The 21,758-nt window shown below is 31.7% G+C and overlaps 1 protein-coding gene across 1 annotated transcript in view; it reads right to left on the minus strand.

Annotated features, from left to right (window-relative positions):
• The window catches only part of LOC107447315 (low-density lipoprotein receptor-related protein 2), a 42,719-nt gene that overhangs the window by 12,755 nt on the left and 8,206 nt on the right, over positions 1-21,758 (minus strand). Inside the window, exons 2-3 of the mRNA XM_043047767.2 lie at positions 10,331-10,511; positions 4,418-4,474 (exon numbers count right to left, since the gene is read on the minus strand). Coding sequence (XP_042903701.1) covers positions 4,418-4,474; positions 10,331-10,511 — 238 coding nt within the window. The remainder of the gene's footprint in view (positions 1-4,417; positions 4,475-10,330; positions 10,512-21,758) is intronic.

Below are 21,758 nucleotides of genomic sequence, written 5' to 3' on the forward strand. Positions count from 1 at the left end.
CCACATAACCTTCTGGTGGTGACATCTTGTGACGAACAGCGGTAACCTATTCCTACACTCAATAGACTTTTGATAACATCTTTATTTTTGAGCAATTAAGTATCTTGTATTTGTAGTTCATCTATGTCGCAATAGAGCTGCACAATAGGCTATTGGCGACGGTCTGGGAAACATTCCTAAGGATGATCCGAAGACATGCCATCACAATTTTGATCCTCTGCAGAGGGGATGGCACCCGCTTCGGTAGCCCGACGACCTGCACGCGAAGTCGAGCACTTTACGGTAAAACAGCTTAACGAGGACCCATACCACACACCCTCGGTCCCTGCACAGACTGATCCAAATGGTCGCCCACACGCACACTGACCGCAGCCAGTGATGCTTAGACTTCGGGGATCTGTTGGGAACCGTGTCTTAAAGATCAGTCCACTATGGGACTAAATTAAGTATGAGCGAATTTTTAAGCACTGGCCAAATCGATTCCCATTAGTTTCAGCTGCAATAATATTGAACTTTTAAAAAAAGAATAACTTAATTGCTTTAAAATTTTGCGGCAAGCTAACTCTATTATTAAGCAGCTCTATTTCTTCAAATCTAATAAAACAATCGTTTTANTTGTAATTAATTCGCGTTATTTTGTAATATTACTTCGGAAATATAATTTGCTTTTCATTTTTAATATAAAATTACGAAAATTATTATATTTTCATTGCTATATTTAATTATTTAAACGTACTTTATTTATTTATTTATTTTTGTTTTGCTCGCAATATTTCAGCCGCCATTTTGTTTTTTTGGGTATTTTTAGTGTATTTCAAAATTTCAACTATGAATTCAATTTACCTGTATAAAGAAACCCCTAAATAAAACCCCCCAAATTTTGTAACAAATTTTTATCCAAATACTAATTTTGGCCACGAAACCTTGGATACTGGCCCACTGTGCGTCGGAAGAACTCTTCATCCTTCCAAGAATATCCATGAATCGAGCCATTCCTTGGTTACTTCAAATGATGTCAACTTCTGCTCAGACAGACCATGTGACATCGACTGGAATAGGTAATAATCTGGCGAATACTGCGGGTGGGGTAGGACTTCTCATTGAAGTGTGTCCAAATAGCAAAATCAATTTTTAAGCAAAATCGGCGTTCAATGTCTCTTGTCTTCAGTTCGTATGGAACCCAACTTCCTTGCTTTTGGATGATTCCCAACTATTTTAAACGATGTGAAATTACTTGCTGAGTCACTTGTAATGTAAGAGAAGTTTTTCATGCGTCTAGGATTAATCTTTTTTCAATAATTCTTCCAATTTCTCGTCTTCGTACAACTTCGGCCTTCCACTGTGTTCTTTGTTTTCCACGTCAAACTCTCCGTTTTAAAACTTCTGAAACCACTGACGACAATTTCTCTCACTTAAAGCAGCCTCACCCTATGCTTTTCTAAGCAATCGATGTGCCTCAGCTGCAGATTTCTTCAAATGATAGAAGCAAATCAAAAGTTCCCGCAATTGGCGCTTATTTGGCACAAAACTCGACATTTTTGCACGAAAACAATTACGTAAGGCTAATACGGAATCACTAATACTTTAAGTTTATGTTGTTACCAGATGTACAAAGTTACAATAAAACGTTTAACGCCAGTCAATTTCTACATAACCTTCTGGTAGCGCCATCTTGTGACGAACAGTGGAAACTTATTCGTACACTCAATAGATTTTTGATAACATCTTTATTTTTGAGCAATTAAGTATGTTGTAGTTCATTTACGCCGCACTAGAGCTGCGCAATGGGTTATTGGCGACGGTCTGGGAAATATCCATGAGGATGATCCGAAGACATGCCATCACAATTTTGATTATCTGCAGAGGGGATAGCACTCTCGCTTCGGTAGTCCGACGACCTGCACGCGAAGTCGAGCACTTTACGGTAGAACAGTTTAACGAGGACCCATACCGCACACCCTCGGACGCAGGCTAATCCAAATGGTCACCCACCCGCACACTGACCGCCGCTAGTGATGCTTGACTTCGGGGATCTGCTGGGAACCGTGTCTTAACGATCAGTCCACTACGGGACTAAATTAAGTATGAGCGAATTTTTAAACACTGCCGAAATCGATTCCCATTAGTTTCCGCTGCAATTAGATTGAACTTTAAAAAAAAGCATAACTTAATTGCTTTAAAATTTTGAGGCAAGCTAACTCTATTATTAAGCTGCTCTTTTTCTTCAAATCTAATAAAACAATCGTTTTATTTACACCTTTGTTTTAAAAAAGTCACGTGCTTTCAAATAATACAGGGTATTTCAAAATGAATAGAGAGCATTTACAAACAGCTAATAACTATTTAACGAAAAATAATTTATAGATAAGATTAACATAGAATGTAGTCGAAACTTCAAAATGTCTTTACACAAGGCGCAGTGAAGCGATATCCTGCGCATGCGCGAGTTCATTAGTGAAAATGGCGAGTCCCGTGCTGAAAGCATTTTGCGTGTTGGAACTGAACAGGTTGCGTAGCCAAATCTTTCAACAATAAGAGCACTTTTTAAGCAGTCAAAAAATATTTTTAAGCACTATGTACATTAACAAAATGCAAAATAATTTTCAAAGACTACACGATCATGATAAAATAACTGGTTTCTAACAAAGAACTCTTTTCTTGATTATATTAGCCATTATCGAGAGATTTTTCGGTTCGATACCAAAGGGTGGAAAATGAAGCCTGACATGGAGACTATCTCGCAAAATGCAGCAGAGTTGCACACGAGAGCGCAATAATCTCACCGAACCCTCAGTAGACGCACATGCAGACGTGCAGGTATTTCATCAATCAAACGTGTAACATTATTGGCGCGTTCGTACACTACGGAAGACGGTCCGCCGAAATAGATTGCTGAATGAATTATGATAACATTGAATAGAACAATGTAAAAAGCACGTTTTTACACAATACGAGGCAGAAATCGACATGGTAAAGAAAAAACCTAATATTCGAAAAAGGAAAATTGAACACATTTTAAAAACATCCAATGAAAAAAGCACCTAGAAAAGAAGAGCTTTTAAAAAAAGAATATCGAAAATAAGCACCTTTAAGTACTTTTTGGAAATGCTACGCACCATTTTAAACAATTGTCATTCATTTATCACAGTGCAATGAAGATTTCGTCAGCATTACAATCAAGAACCTCCAATTGAAAACAAGATACGCAGATATCATAGGATGTTTGTGTAAAGGGAACCTGACAGCACAAATGCTTCAGAATGAAATGAACTACCGCCTAGATGTTGTCCATGTGACCAAGGGAAGTCACATAGAAAATTTGCGACGCATGTTGACAAAACTTTGAAGCTGTTTCTACATTTCTGTGTAAATTTTATCGATAAATTATTTTTCATTCATTAGTTATAGATGTTTATAATCGTTATATTCATTTTGAATTACCCTATATCATGTCATCAGAAATTTGTAAAGCACAATAAAAAATTTTAAAAAATCAGCAAAAAAGTTGTGATCGCCTTTTTACTATCACTGGTTACCCATTGGCCANACAAATGCTTCAGAATGAAATGAACTACCGCCTAGATGTTGTCCATGTGACCAAGGGAAGTCACATAGAAAATTTGCGACGCATGTTGACAAAACTTTGAAGCTGTTTCTACATTTCTGTGTAAATTTTATCGATAAATTATTTTTCATTCATTAGTTATAGATGTTTGTAATCGTTATATTCATTTTGAATTACCCTATATTATGTCATCAAAAATTTGTAAAGCACAATAAAAAAAATAAAAATAAACAAAAACAAAAAAAAAAGTTGTGATCGCCTTTTTACGATCACTGGTTACCCATTGATCAANAAAACTTGTTTTTTTTTTTTTTCTTTTCTTTTTCCCCTGAATTGAGTCCGTTAAACGTCACAACATTTCAAATCATGGGTTGCAAAAGCTGCCTCCATGGATGTTCGTCGTCAGATTGGTTTTCATATCCTGCCTATGTACGTGTTTCAAGACGTCACAAAATACTTTTCCTTCTTCAGTATTCATATTTATATTGAAATCACCGTCAAGACAGTCATTATACATTAATAATAAAAGAATATAAAAATACTTTAAATTATTATTCTGTAATTACATTAAAAATGCCTGCCAATGAAAATAAAAACAGCAAAGATCGCCATAGAAACGCATGTGCACTGTTTACTATTATTCTTGAACATTGTTGAAAAGTGTGTGGATGCCACCAAATCTGAAGCAAGATCCATTTTGCCAATTGGATAATATTATATGGTAATAATTATAAAATGAAAACAAAAAATCTAACCTAAAATCCAAGATGGTGCGGGTATGAATAGGGTAAAAGAAAAAAAAACATTGATAATAATAATACGTAGTAAGAAAAGTATTTGTAGTCTACGTACCATCTTCAGATTCTTGAAGTTCATTTTCCTCGTCCCATGTCAGCCTCACCTCACCAACTAAAAACACACAAAAAATAATTAAAGTTAATTTATTCTACTGCAAAATTGTCCCCCCTCCCTCCAACAAACACAAATACCGTCTTCCCTTTTAAAGTGCCTGTTTCTTTCTTTGGCTCCAAAATGAGTCTATTGCCAATTAAATTTTTATCGTAGATTGAAACGAGCAAAGAGATAGATTTAAACAAACGAACGTCGAGCTATACTGCTCAAATATTTTTAACAAGAACTCTGTGTCTAATACAAATTCCAATTATTTCTTAGATTTGGCAAGCAAAATTTGTCCTAACTTTTTCACATATCAAAATTTCAATCATTGTCCGACAAAAATAAATGAACCTATACAAAACTAAAGATGGAAGGATAATAAAATTAAATTTTTTTAACTCATTAACATCGGTTATTTGATATTGCAATAATATGAAAATTGCAATTGCAACGAAACTGATAGTTCCATTAAAGTTTCAAATGAGTGGGAATTTTCTAACGTTAGCTGCTATAAGTTACTCTTTTTTAAAAAAAAGAAAAATCATAAATACATGATTATTGATTAAAATTATTTCATATTACTAAAATATTACGGTATACCAATTGCTCCAAGGTAAAACTAGTATTTAAAAAATAGGATATTCCTATGCGGTTAAACTTTTGCCTCACACTTTTGCCATAAGCGTCTATGGGAAATAATAATTGTCATACGTATATGGTAAAAGTATATGGTACAATTTTACCATAGGCAAAATCGCATAGGGATATCCTCTGGTAATTTTTATATATACCAAATTTTTGCAGTAAAATTATGGCTTTTTAATTATTAATTATGGCTTATTAATTACTGTTTAATAATTAAGGTTTAAAAATTATTAATGACTGTTTAATAATTAAGACAAATTAAGGTTTATTAATTACTATTTATTACTTATGGTTAATTAGTTTATACATCGACAACAATAAACAAAGAGTCATTGAATTACAGGGATCACTTTTCACAATGATCATGATACAAAAAATTATAATAAGAGAAATTAAAGTGAGAAATTAAGCTATATAAAAAAAACTTTCAACTGCGCTCCTGACTAAACTATTGAGACCACATTTTTCAGATTATTCAGAGAAAGTACCTTTTTCGTTTCTGATATTATTTGCACTTAATTAGTGCACTAATTATTTAAGGTGAGACTCTCGAACAATTAAGATAAATTACCGGATCATATAATCAAAAGTTATTCATGGAGAAATTTTTTTTTTTGTGATTAATATTGAGCACTTACAGATTTTTACTTACAATATCCTGAAATCTTCTAACCACAAATAATTTATACTTTATTTTCAAAACCCGATACGTTTATATATATATATATATATATTATATATAAATAACAGTATATGATGTAAGTTTTTTCCATTTATTTGAAATAGACTATGGTCAGGATTGATATTACTTTTGTGTACCTCAAGTTGCATGCAACAATTTAAATATTAAAGTTATAATTTCCTAATGCCAAATTTACTTCTTAAATTTAACATGTTATTAAATTTTAGAATTTAAAATTTAGTGCTTGGAAACTAATAATACAAGAATACTTATTATCTAATTATAGAGGTTAAATCAAATAGTATATCTAACAATTAATCTAACACATCAGCACATTAATCTATATCTGCTGAAGACCTATACTGAGAAAAAAATATAGTCAAAACTACCAGAATATGGTAGAATTCATCGTGTTTCTGGCTCTATGGATACACCTTGGTGATGATTGGTACCAAGGCACTTGGTGAAGTGCCTTGGTAATGATTTAGAGAAAATTAACAATAAAAGTGATAAAATATAAGTGATAAAAATTACCATATAACTGATAAATACAATATAAAAGATAAAAATTTGGCAATTTTATCAAACCTTACATCATGGAATGAAAACCATTTATTTCGTTAAGTTATTTCTCAGTTTTGTAATTTTTACCTTGCATCAGAAAGGTTCTGGTTTCGAATCCCGGGAAAGGCATGTATGTTTGTTCAATCCTTGTTCTATGTCCATGCCAACAAATCTGCCCTTCAAGTGCCTGTACCTACGTCAATAGGTTATTCCTCAGGTGGGCAATGGAAAAAAATCTGTTGTAGTTAATTCCGAGATAAAACGCAGCTCCATACACAAATACAGCTTGTTTATTTCATGAATTATAAATTATTAAATATGAACTAAAAAGTCACTATATTCCTATGATAATTTAAATCTTTTGTTGTTCTTTCAAAAAATTTATTTATTGCAAAAAAAGCACAGGTAATAGGACGCGGGATATTAAATAAAATCTAAAAATACTAATAAGTATACTTAAACTTCTTTAAATCAATTTATTTTAAATATGTTTCATTTTTAATTTACCTGAAAAAAGCCATTGTTTAAAACTTTTATCTTTAGAATAAACTGTCGAGTTGTAACANAATACTCAAAAGGAAAGTTAAAATATTTTGTGAAGGGTCCGTTTTTATGAAAAGATGTTTTGCGAAGAGTCCGTTTTTATGAAAAGATATTTTGTGAAGGGTCCGTTAACGGACCCAAATTTCTTCTAAACAGACCCCTGATTTTTAACGTATTGCATTACAATGTTAGCCAATTAATACACGAACATAAACGAATGCAAACCGGTTTTAACAGCGTAAAAACAATAAAGCTTTACAGTATCACCTGATAATTAAGATTTCACATCGAATCTTATAGGGGTGTCTCATAATTGGGCCATGAACTGTACATGAATGGGTTATTTTTAAAAAAGTTGACGCTCACTTTGTAATCTGAAGAAAAAAAAATCAAAAGAATTTCTCATCGCAAAAAATAATAATAAATTCCATTTTTTTGAAATTATAAATATGCATTTTAGAAAGAATGGTTTGGACTAAACAAAGGCCTCTTAAAATTTTTGGGTATTTATTTCTTCACAGCTATGGGTATTTTTTAAACATTGGACACTTATTTGACCATGCCACACTCTAGAGTCATGCCACGTTAAGATCATATATATGGTTAACATAATGGAGAACACTTTGTGAATTTTCTATAATTTTTTGCAAAGAGTAATTCACTTAAAACTTGTTTCAGATAAAAAGTATGCGTCAAATTTTTTCAAAAATACCCAAAGTCGTGAGGAATTAAACAATCAAAATTTTTAAGAAGCATTCGTTTAGTCCAAACCATGCTATGTAAAGGGCATTTATATAGTTAACTTAATGAAGTTTATTTTGTGAATTTTTTTATAACTTTTCACAATGAGAAAATTATTTGAAACTTTTTTTAGATTACAAAGTGAGCGTCAATTCTTTCAAATAATAGAATTAAAAAATAGAATTTTCTCAATGGCTTAGCGGAAGCCATTGTTTTAAAATAAACTATAGACGATTCAGTTTTTTTTTTCAAACATTTGATGGGTAACATCACTGATGTTTTTTAGCTCACAGCTTCTTTTAAAAAAATTAATTTACTGCGGCGTTTCGTATTACTTAATTTTTATTCGTTATGCCAGGTTATATATGAGTAATCAACGTGATCGTTGAAGCATAATCGTCCTCCAAAGTAGTATTACTAAGGTTATTTGAAACCACGTGTTTATTTCGTTTACTGTTGTGCTTTTATAAAAAAATAAATACTGTTGGACTTCTATTTAACGAACTTCCATTCTGAGAATTCCTCTATTTTTCTATTCGTTTTTCTAGGAACCAGCAACATTTTGGAAATTTAATCGTAAAATAACTTCTAAATAGTGAGGTGAATTCTATATTAAACGAACTTTTCCTTGAGATCCACTTTCCCTATTTTGCAAAATATTTCAGAACATTTCAAACTTGTTAACGCATTTTATGGGGGAAATGAACATGAATTGATTTTTGCAGCCACTCAACTTTTAGAGAAAGCAGTAAAATCCCTTTCCCTTTTTGCTTGCTTATCAAAACGAAAAACTCAGACAAAACTGATTTTATCAGTAGCAATTAAACTTAAGAACACATGTGGTAATGCATGTTTACAAATACTTTTATAATATATGCAGCTATAATTTTACACATAAATTTAGCTTTTTTCAGATGAAAATGTATGTAGCATGATAGTGTAACACTGGATAATGGTTTGCTTATTCTTGCTTTCCATGCAGATTTCTTTTATGGTTAAGATTTATTTAATAAATTCTAGATACTAATTTACAAGATAAAGGTGTATCCATAGCTATTTTAATTGTGTCTGGTGTTAATGAATTAAAAACCTGTTTTGTGTTGTTTAAGTATTTCAAAAGATGATTTTCTATTCAACGAATTTTCCATATAACGAACTTATTATCGGAATTTAGCGAATTCGTAAAATAGAGGTTTAACTGTAATTTAAAATCAACGGTAATTGAAATAACAAAATTAAGGGAGAAATCGAACTAATTCGTCGAAGAGAAACGCAAGAAACAGAAATATTATTATATATTATAATTAATTTTGGTGATAGTAGCTAAAATGAAGTAAAATAATAAACTAGGTACTAAAAGGCAAAATTAATGGATGAATAGAATTAGTTCGTTTAAGAAGGCGCGAAAAATCATCCAGCCTTCATTGACATCAATGATGCTTAATTAATTTTGGTAATAAATACTAATTGAGAGATAAAAAAATTAAGCTATGAGCTTAAAAAACAAAATTAATGGAGAAAATGTACTTATTCGTTATGTTGTACCGTAAAAACCATTGATACCATCATTGGTATCGTTATGTTGTACCAATGATGCTTAATTTTGGCAATTGGCCCCACTGGCATCATGGTATAGTTTGTCTAAAGTAAGAACTCCCCTAGGCATTCGTCTGGACCCGTGACGGTGACTATGGTAACGAGGTATGTCTTTCAAGTAGGGGTGCGGGGTCACTGTTTGAGGTCGGTGAGAGAAAGGGTACCTTTTTCTTGTGTCTATGTGTGTTAGCCCTAGAGTGAAGAGAAGCTACACTTCCTGATATGCGCTATTCTTGTTTCCATAGCAGCAGGCGGCCTCAAACTTTGTAGCGGGGGGAGTTCTCATCCTAGACAAACTATAATTTGTGCAGTTTAAATAGGCATCAAATATATAGGTAAAACTTATTTTCGATCAAATTTGGTGCCTATACTGTACATTTTTATGATAGACTTCTTAAGGTCCCTCAAAGATATAATTACAGGGGAGAAAGTACAAAAGAACTACAGGGGAGAAAGTAACTTGTCTGCGGTAAATTTTAAATACCATGAGTTGCCTTGCGCAGCAGTATTATACCATTATAATGACATTGAATACAGTTAGTCTTTATTTTTAGGGGATGAGCAACTAAAAATGCGTTTTTTTTTCTGTTCTAACAACGTGAAGTCACCGCGAAAGGAAACAAATAATAAAAGCATTGCAATTATTTAAGCTTTATTACTGTCGGTTTTGTGCACGGTTTTGTAGTGGTTTTTTTTTCAGTACTGATAAATTGTGATGCTTTATTTTCCCACGGGTATTCAGCTTGTAGATAATAAAAGTAAAGAAAAAAGAAGGGGAAAAAAAAAGAAATTGTTTTAGCATAATTAATTGTATTATTGAATCGGCATAAGTCTTTCAGTTTTACGTTTGATTTTAAAGTGTCATCAATAAAGTGATTCCACAATTTAAGGTTTTTATGGAGAAGGTTTTTTCCCAAGGTTTTGGATTAGGATAATATGCGTAGAATAGAGCAGATTAGACGGTTCATAACAAACCTCTTTAGGTTTACATTGAAAGGGTTTTGTTGAGTGAAAATAAACCTTATTTTGCCATTTGGGAAATCATTTTTATAACATTCATGATAAAATAAATAATGACACTACATGAGATGGCTAACCTGCTAGATAGATGACTGTTCCAATCATGGCGATGAGTACCATCAGGAGGAGGAGAGTGGCCACAATCAGAAGCCTTCCGTTGCACTGTTTCTTAGAGTAGGACACATCATCATCATCATCACCGTCTGGCTTCTTCTTGGGGGGATTCAATTCAGTGTCATAAAAGGCTGGATTGTCTACCTGTAAAGATACCAATAAGTAAAACACAGTTTGTGCCAAAATTAGTTTTAAGCCTGCAATTCAAATAAGCTTATAAATTGAATGTAAACTATAAAATTGCTATTTAAGAATGATTCACATCCACTTTTATTTAAAATCTAAATTAACTCAGGTTTTTGTGACTCTAAATTTTTTCATGTTACGATCCGCGTTAGAGAGAATCTCTTTCTTTTTTTTTTTTTTTTTTTAAACTAAAATCGACTTCGCGTTCAACTGCAGAACATTTTAACTCATTTAATTTTTCTAGTTTTTTGAATTTAGTTTGAATTTCTCTTTCTAAGTTTTTCAAATAACTTAAGAGTATAACTTATTCCACAATTTCTTCAGTTACTATGTGTTTATTTTGTATATTTGTAGTTTTCTTTTTTTTTTTCTTCTTTTTTTTTGCTTTTATTATTTTAATCTATCATTATGTGTGTAATTTGCACGCTTAGTTAAATCTACTTTTTCTCGTTTATAGTTGTATTTCTAGTATTTTTACATCAAATTAGTGGAAAATTCAATACATATCCGGCATTTAATATAATTCAAAATAGTTTATTTTTAGATCTACTTTAAATAATGACAAAATACTTCCTCAATAACTATACATCAGTTTCATTATTAAAAATATCCTATATTAAAATAATGTCATAATTCTTAATTGAATAAACAAATACAGAATGAAAGAATATCTAATATATATATATATGAGGTTATTATGTAAATTATGTGCATGTTACTGTGAATGACCGAAATCGGTGGTTGTTNCTTATTCGTTATGTTGTACCGTAAAAACCATTGATACCATCAATGGTATCGTTATGTTGTACCAATGATGCTTAATTTTGGTAATTGGCCACACTGGCATCATGGTATAGTTTGTCTAAAGTAAGAACTCCCTTAGTCATTCGTCTGGACCCGTGACGGTGACTATGGTAACGAGGTATGTCTTTCAAGTAGGGGTGCGGGGTCACTGTTTGAGGTCGGTGAGAGAAAGGGTACCTTTTTCTTGTGTCTATGTGTGTTAGCCCTAGAGTGAAGAGAAGCTACACTTCCTGATATGCGCTATTCTTGTTTCCATAGCAGCAGGCGGCCTCAAACTTTGTAGAGGGGGGAGTTCTCACCCTAGACAAACTATAATTTGTGCAGTTTAAATAGGCATCAAATATATAGGTAAAACGTATTTTCGATCAAATTTGGTGCCTATACTGTACATTTTTATGATAGACTTCTTAAGGTCCCTCAAAGATATAATTACAGGGGAGAAAGTACGAAAGAAAAACAGGGGAGAAAGTAACTTGTCTGCGGTAAATTTTAAATACCATGAGTTGCCTTGCGCAACAGCATTATACCATTATAATGATATTGAAGACAGTCAGTCTTTATTTTTAGGGGATAAGCAACTAAAAATGCGTTTTTCTTGTTCCAATAACGCAAAGTCACCGCGAAAGGAAACAAATAATTAAAGCATTGCAATTATTTAAGCTTTATTAGTGTCAGTTTTGTGCACGGTTTTGTAGTGGTTTTTTTCAGTACTGATAAATTGTGATACTTTATTTTCTCACGGGTATTCAGCTAGTAGATAACAAAAGTAAAGAAAAAAAAAGAAAAAGTAAAAAAAAAAAAAAGAGAGAAAAAAAAATCGTTTTATCATAATTTATTGTATTATTGAATCGACATAAGTCTTCCAGTTTTACGTTTGATTTTAAAGTGTCATCAATAAAGTGATTCCACGATTTAAGGTTTTTATAGAGAAGGTTGTTTTCCAAGGTTTTGGATGAAGATAATGTCTCGTTTTAAGGTTAGAAGGTTCATAACAAACCTGTTTAGGTTTACATTGAAAGGTTTTTGTTGAGTGAAAATAAACCTTATTTTGCCGTTTGGGAAATCATTTTCATAACATTCATGATAAAATAAATAATAACACAACATGAGATGGCTAACCTGCTAGATAGATGACTGTACCAATCATGGCGATGAGTACCATCAGGAGGAGGAGAGTGGCCACAATCAGAAGCCTCCCGTTGCACTGTTTCTTAGAGTAGGACACATCATCATCATCATCACCGTCTCCCTTCTTCTTGGGGGGATTCAATTCAGTGTCATAAAAGGCTGGATTGTCTACCTGTAAAGATACCAATAAGTTAAACACCCTTTGTACCAAAATTAGTTTCAAGCCTGCAATTCAAAATTCAAATAAGCTTATAAATTGAATGTAAACTAGAAAATTGCTATTTAAGAATGATTCACATCCACTTTTATTTAAAATCTAAATTTTTTGTAACTCTGAACTTTTTCATGTTACGATTCGCGTTCGAGAGAACCTCTATTTTTAAAAAAAAACTAAAATTGACTTCGCGTTCAACTGCAGAACATTTTAACTCATTTAATTTTTCTCGTTTTATATTTACACTTCTTGCGATTCATTATAGCGATTGATTTTGAATTTAATTTGAATTTTTCTTTCTAGGTTTTTCAAATAACTTTAAAGTATAACTTATTCTACAATTTCTTCAGTTACTATATTTATTTTATATATTTGCAGACTATTTTTTTTTTTTTTTTTTTTTTTTTTTTTTTTTTTTTTTTTTTTTTTTTTATTATTTTAATCTATCATTATGTGTGTAATTTGCACGCTTAGTTAAATCTACTTTTTCTCGTTTATAGTTGTATTTCTAGTATTTTTACTAATGACAAAATACTTCCTCAATAACTATGCATCAGTTTCATTATTAAAAATATCCTATATTAAAATAATGCTATAATTTTTTATTGAATAAACAAATACAGAATGAAAGCATATCTAATATATATATATATGAGGTTATTATGTAAATGATGTGCATGTTACTGTGAATGACCGAAATCGGTGGTTGACTTTCACCGGTGAATGTTGACAATCACATAGTCGCTTTGGTGAATGTCCGAAATATTTATTACATCCGATTTGATACTAATTTATTCGTGCATATAATTACATTCATTCGATATTTTAATACTTTCTGACGATAGATTAGATGAAACATCAGTGTTTGGAGTATCGGGCAAATGTATACCGGGCAGTGGCACTTGACCTTAAAACAAACATCTGTGTAGGGTATACCGGGCAAATGTGTACCGGACAGTGGCACTTAACTAGACCTAGTATGACCTTTGGTAAAAGTCCGAAATATATGCTAGGTCTAGTTAAGTGCCACTGCCCGGTATACATTTGCCCGGTATACCCTACACTGATATTTTTATAAGGTTCAGTGCCACTTCCCGGTATACCCCACTCTGATGTTTTTTTAAGGTTCAGTGCCACTGCCCGGTATACGTTTGCCCGGTATACCCTACACTAATATCTTTTTAAGGTTCAGTGCCACTGCCCGGTATATATTTGCACGATACTCCAAACACTTTTGTCTCTTCTAATCTATCGTCAGTAAATATTAAAATATCGAATAAATGTAATTAAATCCACGAATAAATTAATATTAAATCGGGTGTAATAACGGACATTCACCAAAGCGACTATGTGATTGTCAACATTCACCGGTGAATGTCAACAACCACCGATTTCGGTCATTCACAGTAACATGCACATCATTTACATAATAACCTCATCAGGACGTTTATTTCATAATTTGCCTAAATAGCATCCAGCATTATATAGAATGCCTAGGCAATGTGTGAAATATAAATCATTTCATACTTTACCGGCTAGTTTTAGGCATTATATATATAACTACACACACACACAAGTAACTATGAAATGCATAATGCATGCAATAAAAAATAGGCAAAAAGGAAGTTACTTTTGTTATTTTTAAAAATAAAAATATTTATATAACTTATAAGAATCACCAAATTAAAAATATATTTATTTGTTGATAAAAATTCATAAGGAAGCATTAAGAAATAGGAGGATAAAAAGAAAGAAAAAAGTTTATTGTGACGTCATCCGACGTGTGATGTCAAAGTTGGTGAGACGGTGACCTTGTCGTCATGGCAACGACACAGCCACAAAACAAGGAGCAGTTAAATACTTGTTACGATAGAAGCCCCATCATTAATTCAAGGGTGAAACATTTTAATGACTTAAATAATTTCCCCCTCATTAACCAGGATGAAATATTTACATTTTCAGCAAGAAAAATTTAGATAATTTATTACTGTTGGAGCAACATTTCGAAACTCAAAGAGTCGGGGGATCAATTAATAGCATTGCGTGTCATTGTAAACAATAGAAGACCTTTTCCGAAAAAAGAAGTCGTATTGTTCGGCGTTTCGAACACCCTGATGATACGACAGTGTGTCTATGAAGATATTATCAGTTAATTGTGACTTCTCAGATGGCACCTATTATTGTTATTTTCAAAATATCATGACCTGTTGATAATTCAAGTTTAAATCACTTTTTTTTTCTTCGGTAGTTCAATCCTCGGCAGCATAAAAATTCAAACATAAAAACGTTTCTGAAACTTTATCAACTCAGACACTATTCGACCGATTCGATTCAAATGCATCATTTTCAAATCACCTTGTTTGAAATAATGCAAAGCTTTGCGTACGTTTCAAATCAAAATTTTAGGACACTTACTTAATAAAATAACAAATAGTAATTGAATATTACAGACAGCATTATTGAGAAATTATGATCGAATTATTATTGATTTGATAAACTAATATTGAAAATAATGTTTTGCGTGGAATTTTATAATATTTGGAACTTTATAATCGTGTCCAAAATGTTCTTCTAAAAAAATTCTGAAATATGGATTTTTAGGACATAAAGCAGGGTTGGAAAAAACCCGCCCGGGTTTTACTGAGTAAAATCCACTCTGAAAAACCTTAATGGGTTTTTCTAAAATCGATTTCTTATTTATCCTCTGTTATATTAAAGAGCTATTCTATTGAAATATGTATGTAATCTGGCCTAAAAAAATGAACGTATGGTGAAAAGACTAACTGTGTTTGGAATCACCTTGCTGGCTAGATTAGACTGTGTGGCCATTGATTAGTCAGTGCCTTTGATTCGCTTTCTATGCAAATTATAAAAAAGTGAAGATTAGTTTCAAGTGTGTGATGTATGTGAATACATATAACATTTTATATCGTGACGTCAGAAGAAACTTTATTCAGACTTTTGCACCAATTTATTTGCATTAATTATTAATTACACTTTAATTACCTATATGTTTAAGTCAATTCATAAAATTAAACTTAATTAATAACATTAAAAAAAGTTTTTTTTAAATAAGGTACTTCTCCCTGCTCTCTCTCTTTTGGAAAAAAAAACCCCAATAAAACATGAAAAGCCCAATAAAACTCCGAAAAACACAACCGGGTAGGGTTTTTCTAGAAAAACCCCGGGTTTTTTGCAACCCTGAGCAGAGAAAGTTCGGTTTTATTCCATAACTTAATTAACAATTAGAATTAAAAAATTCTCATATTAGAGGCGAACTTTTTCAACCATTAAGATTGGCACTCAATACATAAAAATATAAGTTATTTGGAGAGAGCTTTTTTTTTTTTTGTTCACTGTACATTGTGAGGAATATTTCGCTAAATGAAAATATTTTATACATGGGTAATGAGTTGAACACATATTGGAATTTCGTATATCATATAAATACTTCTAATTTCTTAAATCAAAAAATTTAATTGATTATGTTCGTTTTATATATCAAATAGAGTATTGAACTTCAAGTGAAATTTGAAGGCGATTTTCTGAAAATTTTTTCTTTAATAATAAAAAACTAATAAGATACTTGTTTACAATTCTTTAAATTCAATACTTTTTAACATAACACTATTTACAATTAATACCCAAACATATTAACAATTAATCAAAATTTACAGTATACTTAATGATATTTATCTTGATTACACTTTTTTACAGTAATTTTTAAGTACACAGTAATTTTACAGTAATTTTACAGTAAGTAGTAAAATTTAATGATATACAAATCATTTAAAAGCATATGATCATAAATGATATAAAATGGCCTACGTAGGTAGTAAAAGGTTTAAAAAATTTCTTAATGGTTATCCTGCAAATTGCAAAATTTTCAAATTTTGTGATAGCAGGGGTCTGTTTAGAAGAAATTTGGGTCCGTTAAAGGACCCTTCACAAAATATCTTTTCATAAAAACGGACCCTTCACAAATTTGTTTATCTTCATTATTATTTTGTTAATCGAATAAAGACATATGTAAACGCAACTAAATTTTGTCTTCGGCAGACGCTTCTTCCTTTATTCGTCCGAAATGAATATTCTGCGTTCGGCTAAATACCAAATATTTATATGTTGCATCGCTAATTTAGTAGCTGTATTTGCTGTTTATTTTTTAAAATGTAATTTCTTTTAATTATAATTTTACAATGTTGAGCATAATCTTGTATGTCTTTACAATTAAAAAACTCCTTGAAAAAGTTTTTTTGCAATAACGGACCCTATTTTCACAAATTCACAAAAGCGGACCCTGGTTGAAAGAATGAGACTTAACGTTATTTTATATTCACAAATTACGAGCAATTTTTTTCACAATTTCACAAAAACGGAAGTTTTACAAAATGTCTGGACAGACTCCTGGATAGTTTTATCTACTTGATCATGTAATAGTTCGGGCCATTAAATGAAGATTTAATTATTTTGTTTAAAGACTGTTCCTTAATTTTGAACATGCCAAATTGATTTTTAAAAACAGTCTTTCAACAGAAGCCGTTGTTGTGGGCAGTATTAAAGTTAGGGCAAATAACTTAATCAGTTTGAGAATTTATCCCAGATGGCGCTCTTCTTTTAATGATTTTTGAATCGCGTGAATACGAATATCAATGTGTTATTTTTAAATCGCTTGAATACAAATCGCTATGTGTGATTTTTAAATCGCGTGAATAAAAGACGCTATGTATGGTTTTTAAATCGCGAGAATACGAATCGAGATGCGCGATTTTTAAACTGCGAGAAAAAGACTCACAACATATGATTTTTAAAACGAGTGAATATGAAACGCGATATGTGGTTTTTAAATCACGTGAATATAAATCGCAATGTATGATTTTGTTGATTGCAACGTATGATTTTTTAAATGCTAAAATACTAATCGCGATTTGTGATTTTAAATCTAGTGAATCTAATTGCGATGGATGATTTTTAAAAATCTAGGTATTGTTAATACAAAATACGATGTGTGATTTTTATATAACGTGAGTACGAATTACGACTTAAATTGCGAGAAGAATTAACGACCAAAAGAAAAAAAACTTTCGAAAAAAACTCTGATATTTATGTTAAAATGGGCACAGAGCACGTAAAAAATTATTATTTTAATGCGCAAATTAAAACTCGCGTGCCGTGAAACTATTTTTTAGATCACGGGGAAAAGCGTATTACTAACTACCGAAAAAACTATCTAAATCCCTTTATATTTACGATGAAATAGGCATAAGTAAAGCGCGTCAAAAAGTGATGTATTCAAATGCGGGATCCGAATTACAGTGTCGCAATAGCGGATAAAAGATATCGGGACTTTCAAAACCTCGTAGAAATGTGTAGCAATGACTGCCAAAATGACGATTGATAAATGAATTGATTTACAATAAAATAGGCACAAATAAACCACCTCGAAAAATGGTTATCTAAATGAGCGATTCATAATAATATCGTGATAAAAATATCGAAATTTTGAAAACCACATGGATAGCAAAAACTGCCGAAAGAAAGGATCAAAAGTTATTTATGTTTGCGATGAAGTTTGCGCAAATAAAGCGTTTCATGACTTTCAAGATGTTAAAACATATTTTTTAAAGAATGGGCAAAAATGGGTAGATACGCGAAAATGGGTAGCAATAACTACCGAAAATCATTGGATTTACGACGAAATCGGCATACACGGAGTGCGTGAAAAGTGATAACTAAAATTCGAAATTCCTGTATTGTAATACAGACGAGTTAAAAATATTGGAATTTTTAAAACTATGCCTGAATCCGTAGCTTTAACCATCGAAAAAAAGAAAAAAAAAAACCACCTAAAACTAAATTGGATGAGATTGGGTACATCAAAAACTTAAATTTCCAAAATTTTTTCTAAAAAAAAATTATTATTATTTATTTTCATTTTGTTCAGGTTGCTTCGGCGGGACGCATATCGAGAGTTGGCGGGCCGCATGTGGCCCGCGAGCCGCAGAATGTGCACCCCTAGTTAAAATCATTAAACAACATGCATGGATTATTAGACTAAAAATTTTAAAATCTCACCCATAAAATTCTCTTAGCTGCAGAAATTTGATACGGCGTCTAATTTTTGGACTTTGCATAGTAAAAACACATTTTGAGCTACGTCCATTTTTGTAAACACGCATTTCGAGCTATGTTCATTTATGTAAACACGCATTTTGAGCCATGTCCATTTTTGTAAACACGCATTTTGAGCTTTGTTCATTTTTTATAACACGCCTTTTGAGCACTGTCTGTACTTAGAAATTGACCAATGATAGAAAGAAAATGAATTAAATTATTTTGAAGAATTTGCCTTTATTTGTTCAACTGCAACAGTTAAAATTGTATAGTTCTAATTAAATATTAAAAAATTGTAATACAAGTATAAGTATGTTCTGTTTGCTATGTTTTACATGTTTTTCATGCTGAACATAACATTTTGCTGCCTAAATAAAATACAGTCGGACTTATATTTAACGAACTTCCTTTTTGCGAATTTCTCTATTTCGCGATTTATTTCGAGGAATCAAGAACATTTTGGAAGTTAAAATAAGTAAAATAACTTCCAAATAGCGAAGTGAATTTTCGATTGAACGAACTTTTTTTCGAGATCCACTTTCCCCATTTCCCAAAATATTTCAGAACATTTCAAACTTGTCAACGCATTTTATGGGGGAAATAGCCATGAATTGATTTTCGAAGCCACTTAACAGTAAAATCCCTTTCCCTTTTCGTTTGCATTTCAAACAAAAAACTCAGTCAAAATTAACGGATTTTATCAGTAGCAATTAAACTTCAGAAAGCGTGTGACAATGTATACTGAAAATTACTTATATAATAAATGCAGCTATAATTTTATACATAAATTTAGCTTTTTTAGTTGAAAATGTCTGTAGCATGATAGTGTAACACTGGATAATGTTTTGCTCTATCCTTGCTTTCCATGCAAATTTCTTTTATATGGTTAAGATTCATAACATAAATAATAGATACTAGTTTACAAGAAAAAGGTGTATCAATTGCTATTTTAATTATGTCTAGTGCTTATGAATTTAAAATTTGTTTTGTGTGGCTTAAGTATTCAAAAGGAGATTTTCTATTTAGCGAATTTTTCATATAACGAACTTATTATCGGGATTGAGCGACTTCGTTAAATAGAGGTCCGACTGTACTTTTTGGAGAGGTTTATTTTAATACCTTTATCGGGGATATTTTAGGAAAAATTCGTTAGATTTTTGGAAAAAATAAGTTTACCATGTAAAATGCGGTTTAATAAGCAACGTTTAATTTGAAGTAGCTTTTATACTAAGTGTACCACTATAATACAACATGCACAAATCTGCACCCCAAAACAGCTCTGAAATTTACTGCCCAAGAAACTGTGCAATAAAGATGGTATTTTATTTTTAGTAGACAAATAAATCAATACGTATCGAAAATATATCCTTACGTTGAATCGCGAATACTATAATAAGTCCTCAAATAAATATTATAAGACTTATATATTTATAATAAGTCTTATGACAAATATATTATGAATAATAAGTCATGATAAATATTTAATAACTGTCCTAGAACAGCTGACCCAATTTTGAGTTAACGACTACGAATGTCAACTCCATAACCTTGTCATTTTGAACCCAGCCCAGAAGACGATAAAACTCCGGGATCAAGGTTTTGGGAGAGAAATTTTGCCTTCGTGGAGGAATGAAACTAACCCGCATTTGCGTTACGTGAAAAAGAAAACCACGAAAACCTCCTACGATTAACCTGAAGGCAAGGGGACTCTAACCCATGATCCGTCTACCACTGAGGATTTTTTTACGTCAGCACTGTTGTCGGTGCGAACCGGGTGCGGAATTTGTTTCGATCAGGCTTCTCAAGGAATCAAACCCGAGTCACCACATTGAGAGGCTCTAACCCCGTGAACCTATCGCAAGATATCGGGAATAATGTGACAAATACATCGAGATTTAAAAAATTTTACCCACTCATTAAGCTGCCTGATTGAGAGGGTAATAAAATTTTATGTAAGTTGGAATACAATTTTTGTTGCGGCACCTCTAAGAGAACACTCACGTGGATAAATTACATGCCTGATGAAAAGATACTAAAGATATAATTAATCGAATTTCAGGATGAAAAAAAAAATATGTATATATAACATATAAAAACAGAAGAGCGAAGTGAGGTAAAAATGTAAATTGAGGGATTTTGTTTTATAGTGAAATGCTGTTGTTGTATCCGAAAATATAGTGCTTTCTAATTATTAGATATAGTTAAAACTAGATAAATATAGTTAAACTTATAGTTGATTAATAAAGTAGATTAATATAGTAAATTAATATAGTAAAATATAATAGAAGATTAATTATTAGTAAATAAAACTTTTTTTTAATTTTCTCCTTTAATCTCTCTTTTCTTTCATATACTTCTTGCCTTTATTATTATTGTATATAAACGGAAGCATCTGGTTAGTACTAAAACGTGGCACCAATTGGATTTAGAATATTTTTATGGGGTGATTTGTAGACAATTACCATTTTCCGGCATCATGCAGTTCGTGAGAAATATCGAAAATACGAAACACCATTGTTCGAACCCACTGTTGCACATTATCATATTTTGAATCGCAACACACGGCATCTATTTTTTTTTATTTTTTGTTGCCCATTCCTAACATATTTGGATTATTTCGCGATATCATCCATCCTTCTTACGTTTAGCATTAACATGCAATAAACTCTTTTTTTTCTTTTCTTTTTTTAAATAAAACTTATTATTAAGAAACACGAAAATAATCTTTAAAACATTTGAAGAAACGGAATTGAGTTTGATTACATAACATTCAGTTGATCATTGGGTTTATCTGACATTGTCCCGCAGAGGTCTGATCGTGAAGACACGGTTCCCAGTAGAACACAGAAGACAAGCATCACGGGCAGCGGTCAGTGTGTGGGTGGACTACCACTTGGATCAGACTGCGTAGGGACCGAGGGTGTGAGGTATTGGTCCTCGTTTAA

The sequence above is a fragment of the Parasteatoda tepidariorum genome, chromosome 5, assembly GCF_043381705.1.
Source record: "Parasteatoda tepidariorum isolate YZ-2023 chromosome 5, CAS_Ptep_4.0, whole genome shotgun sequence".
Lineage (NCBI taxonomy): Eukaryota > Metazoa > Arthropoda > Arachnida > Araneae > Theridiidae > Parasteatoda > Parasteatoda tepidariorum.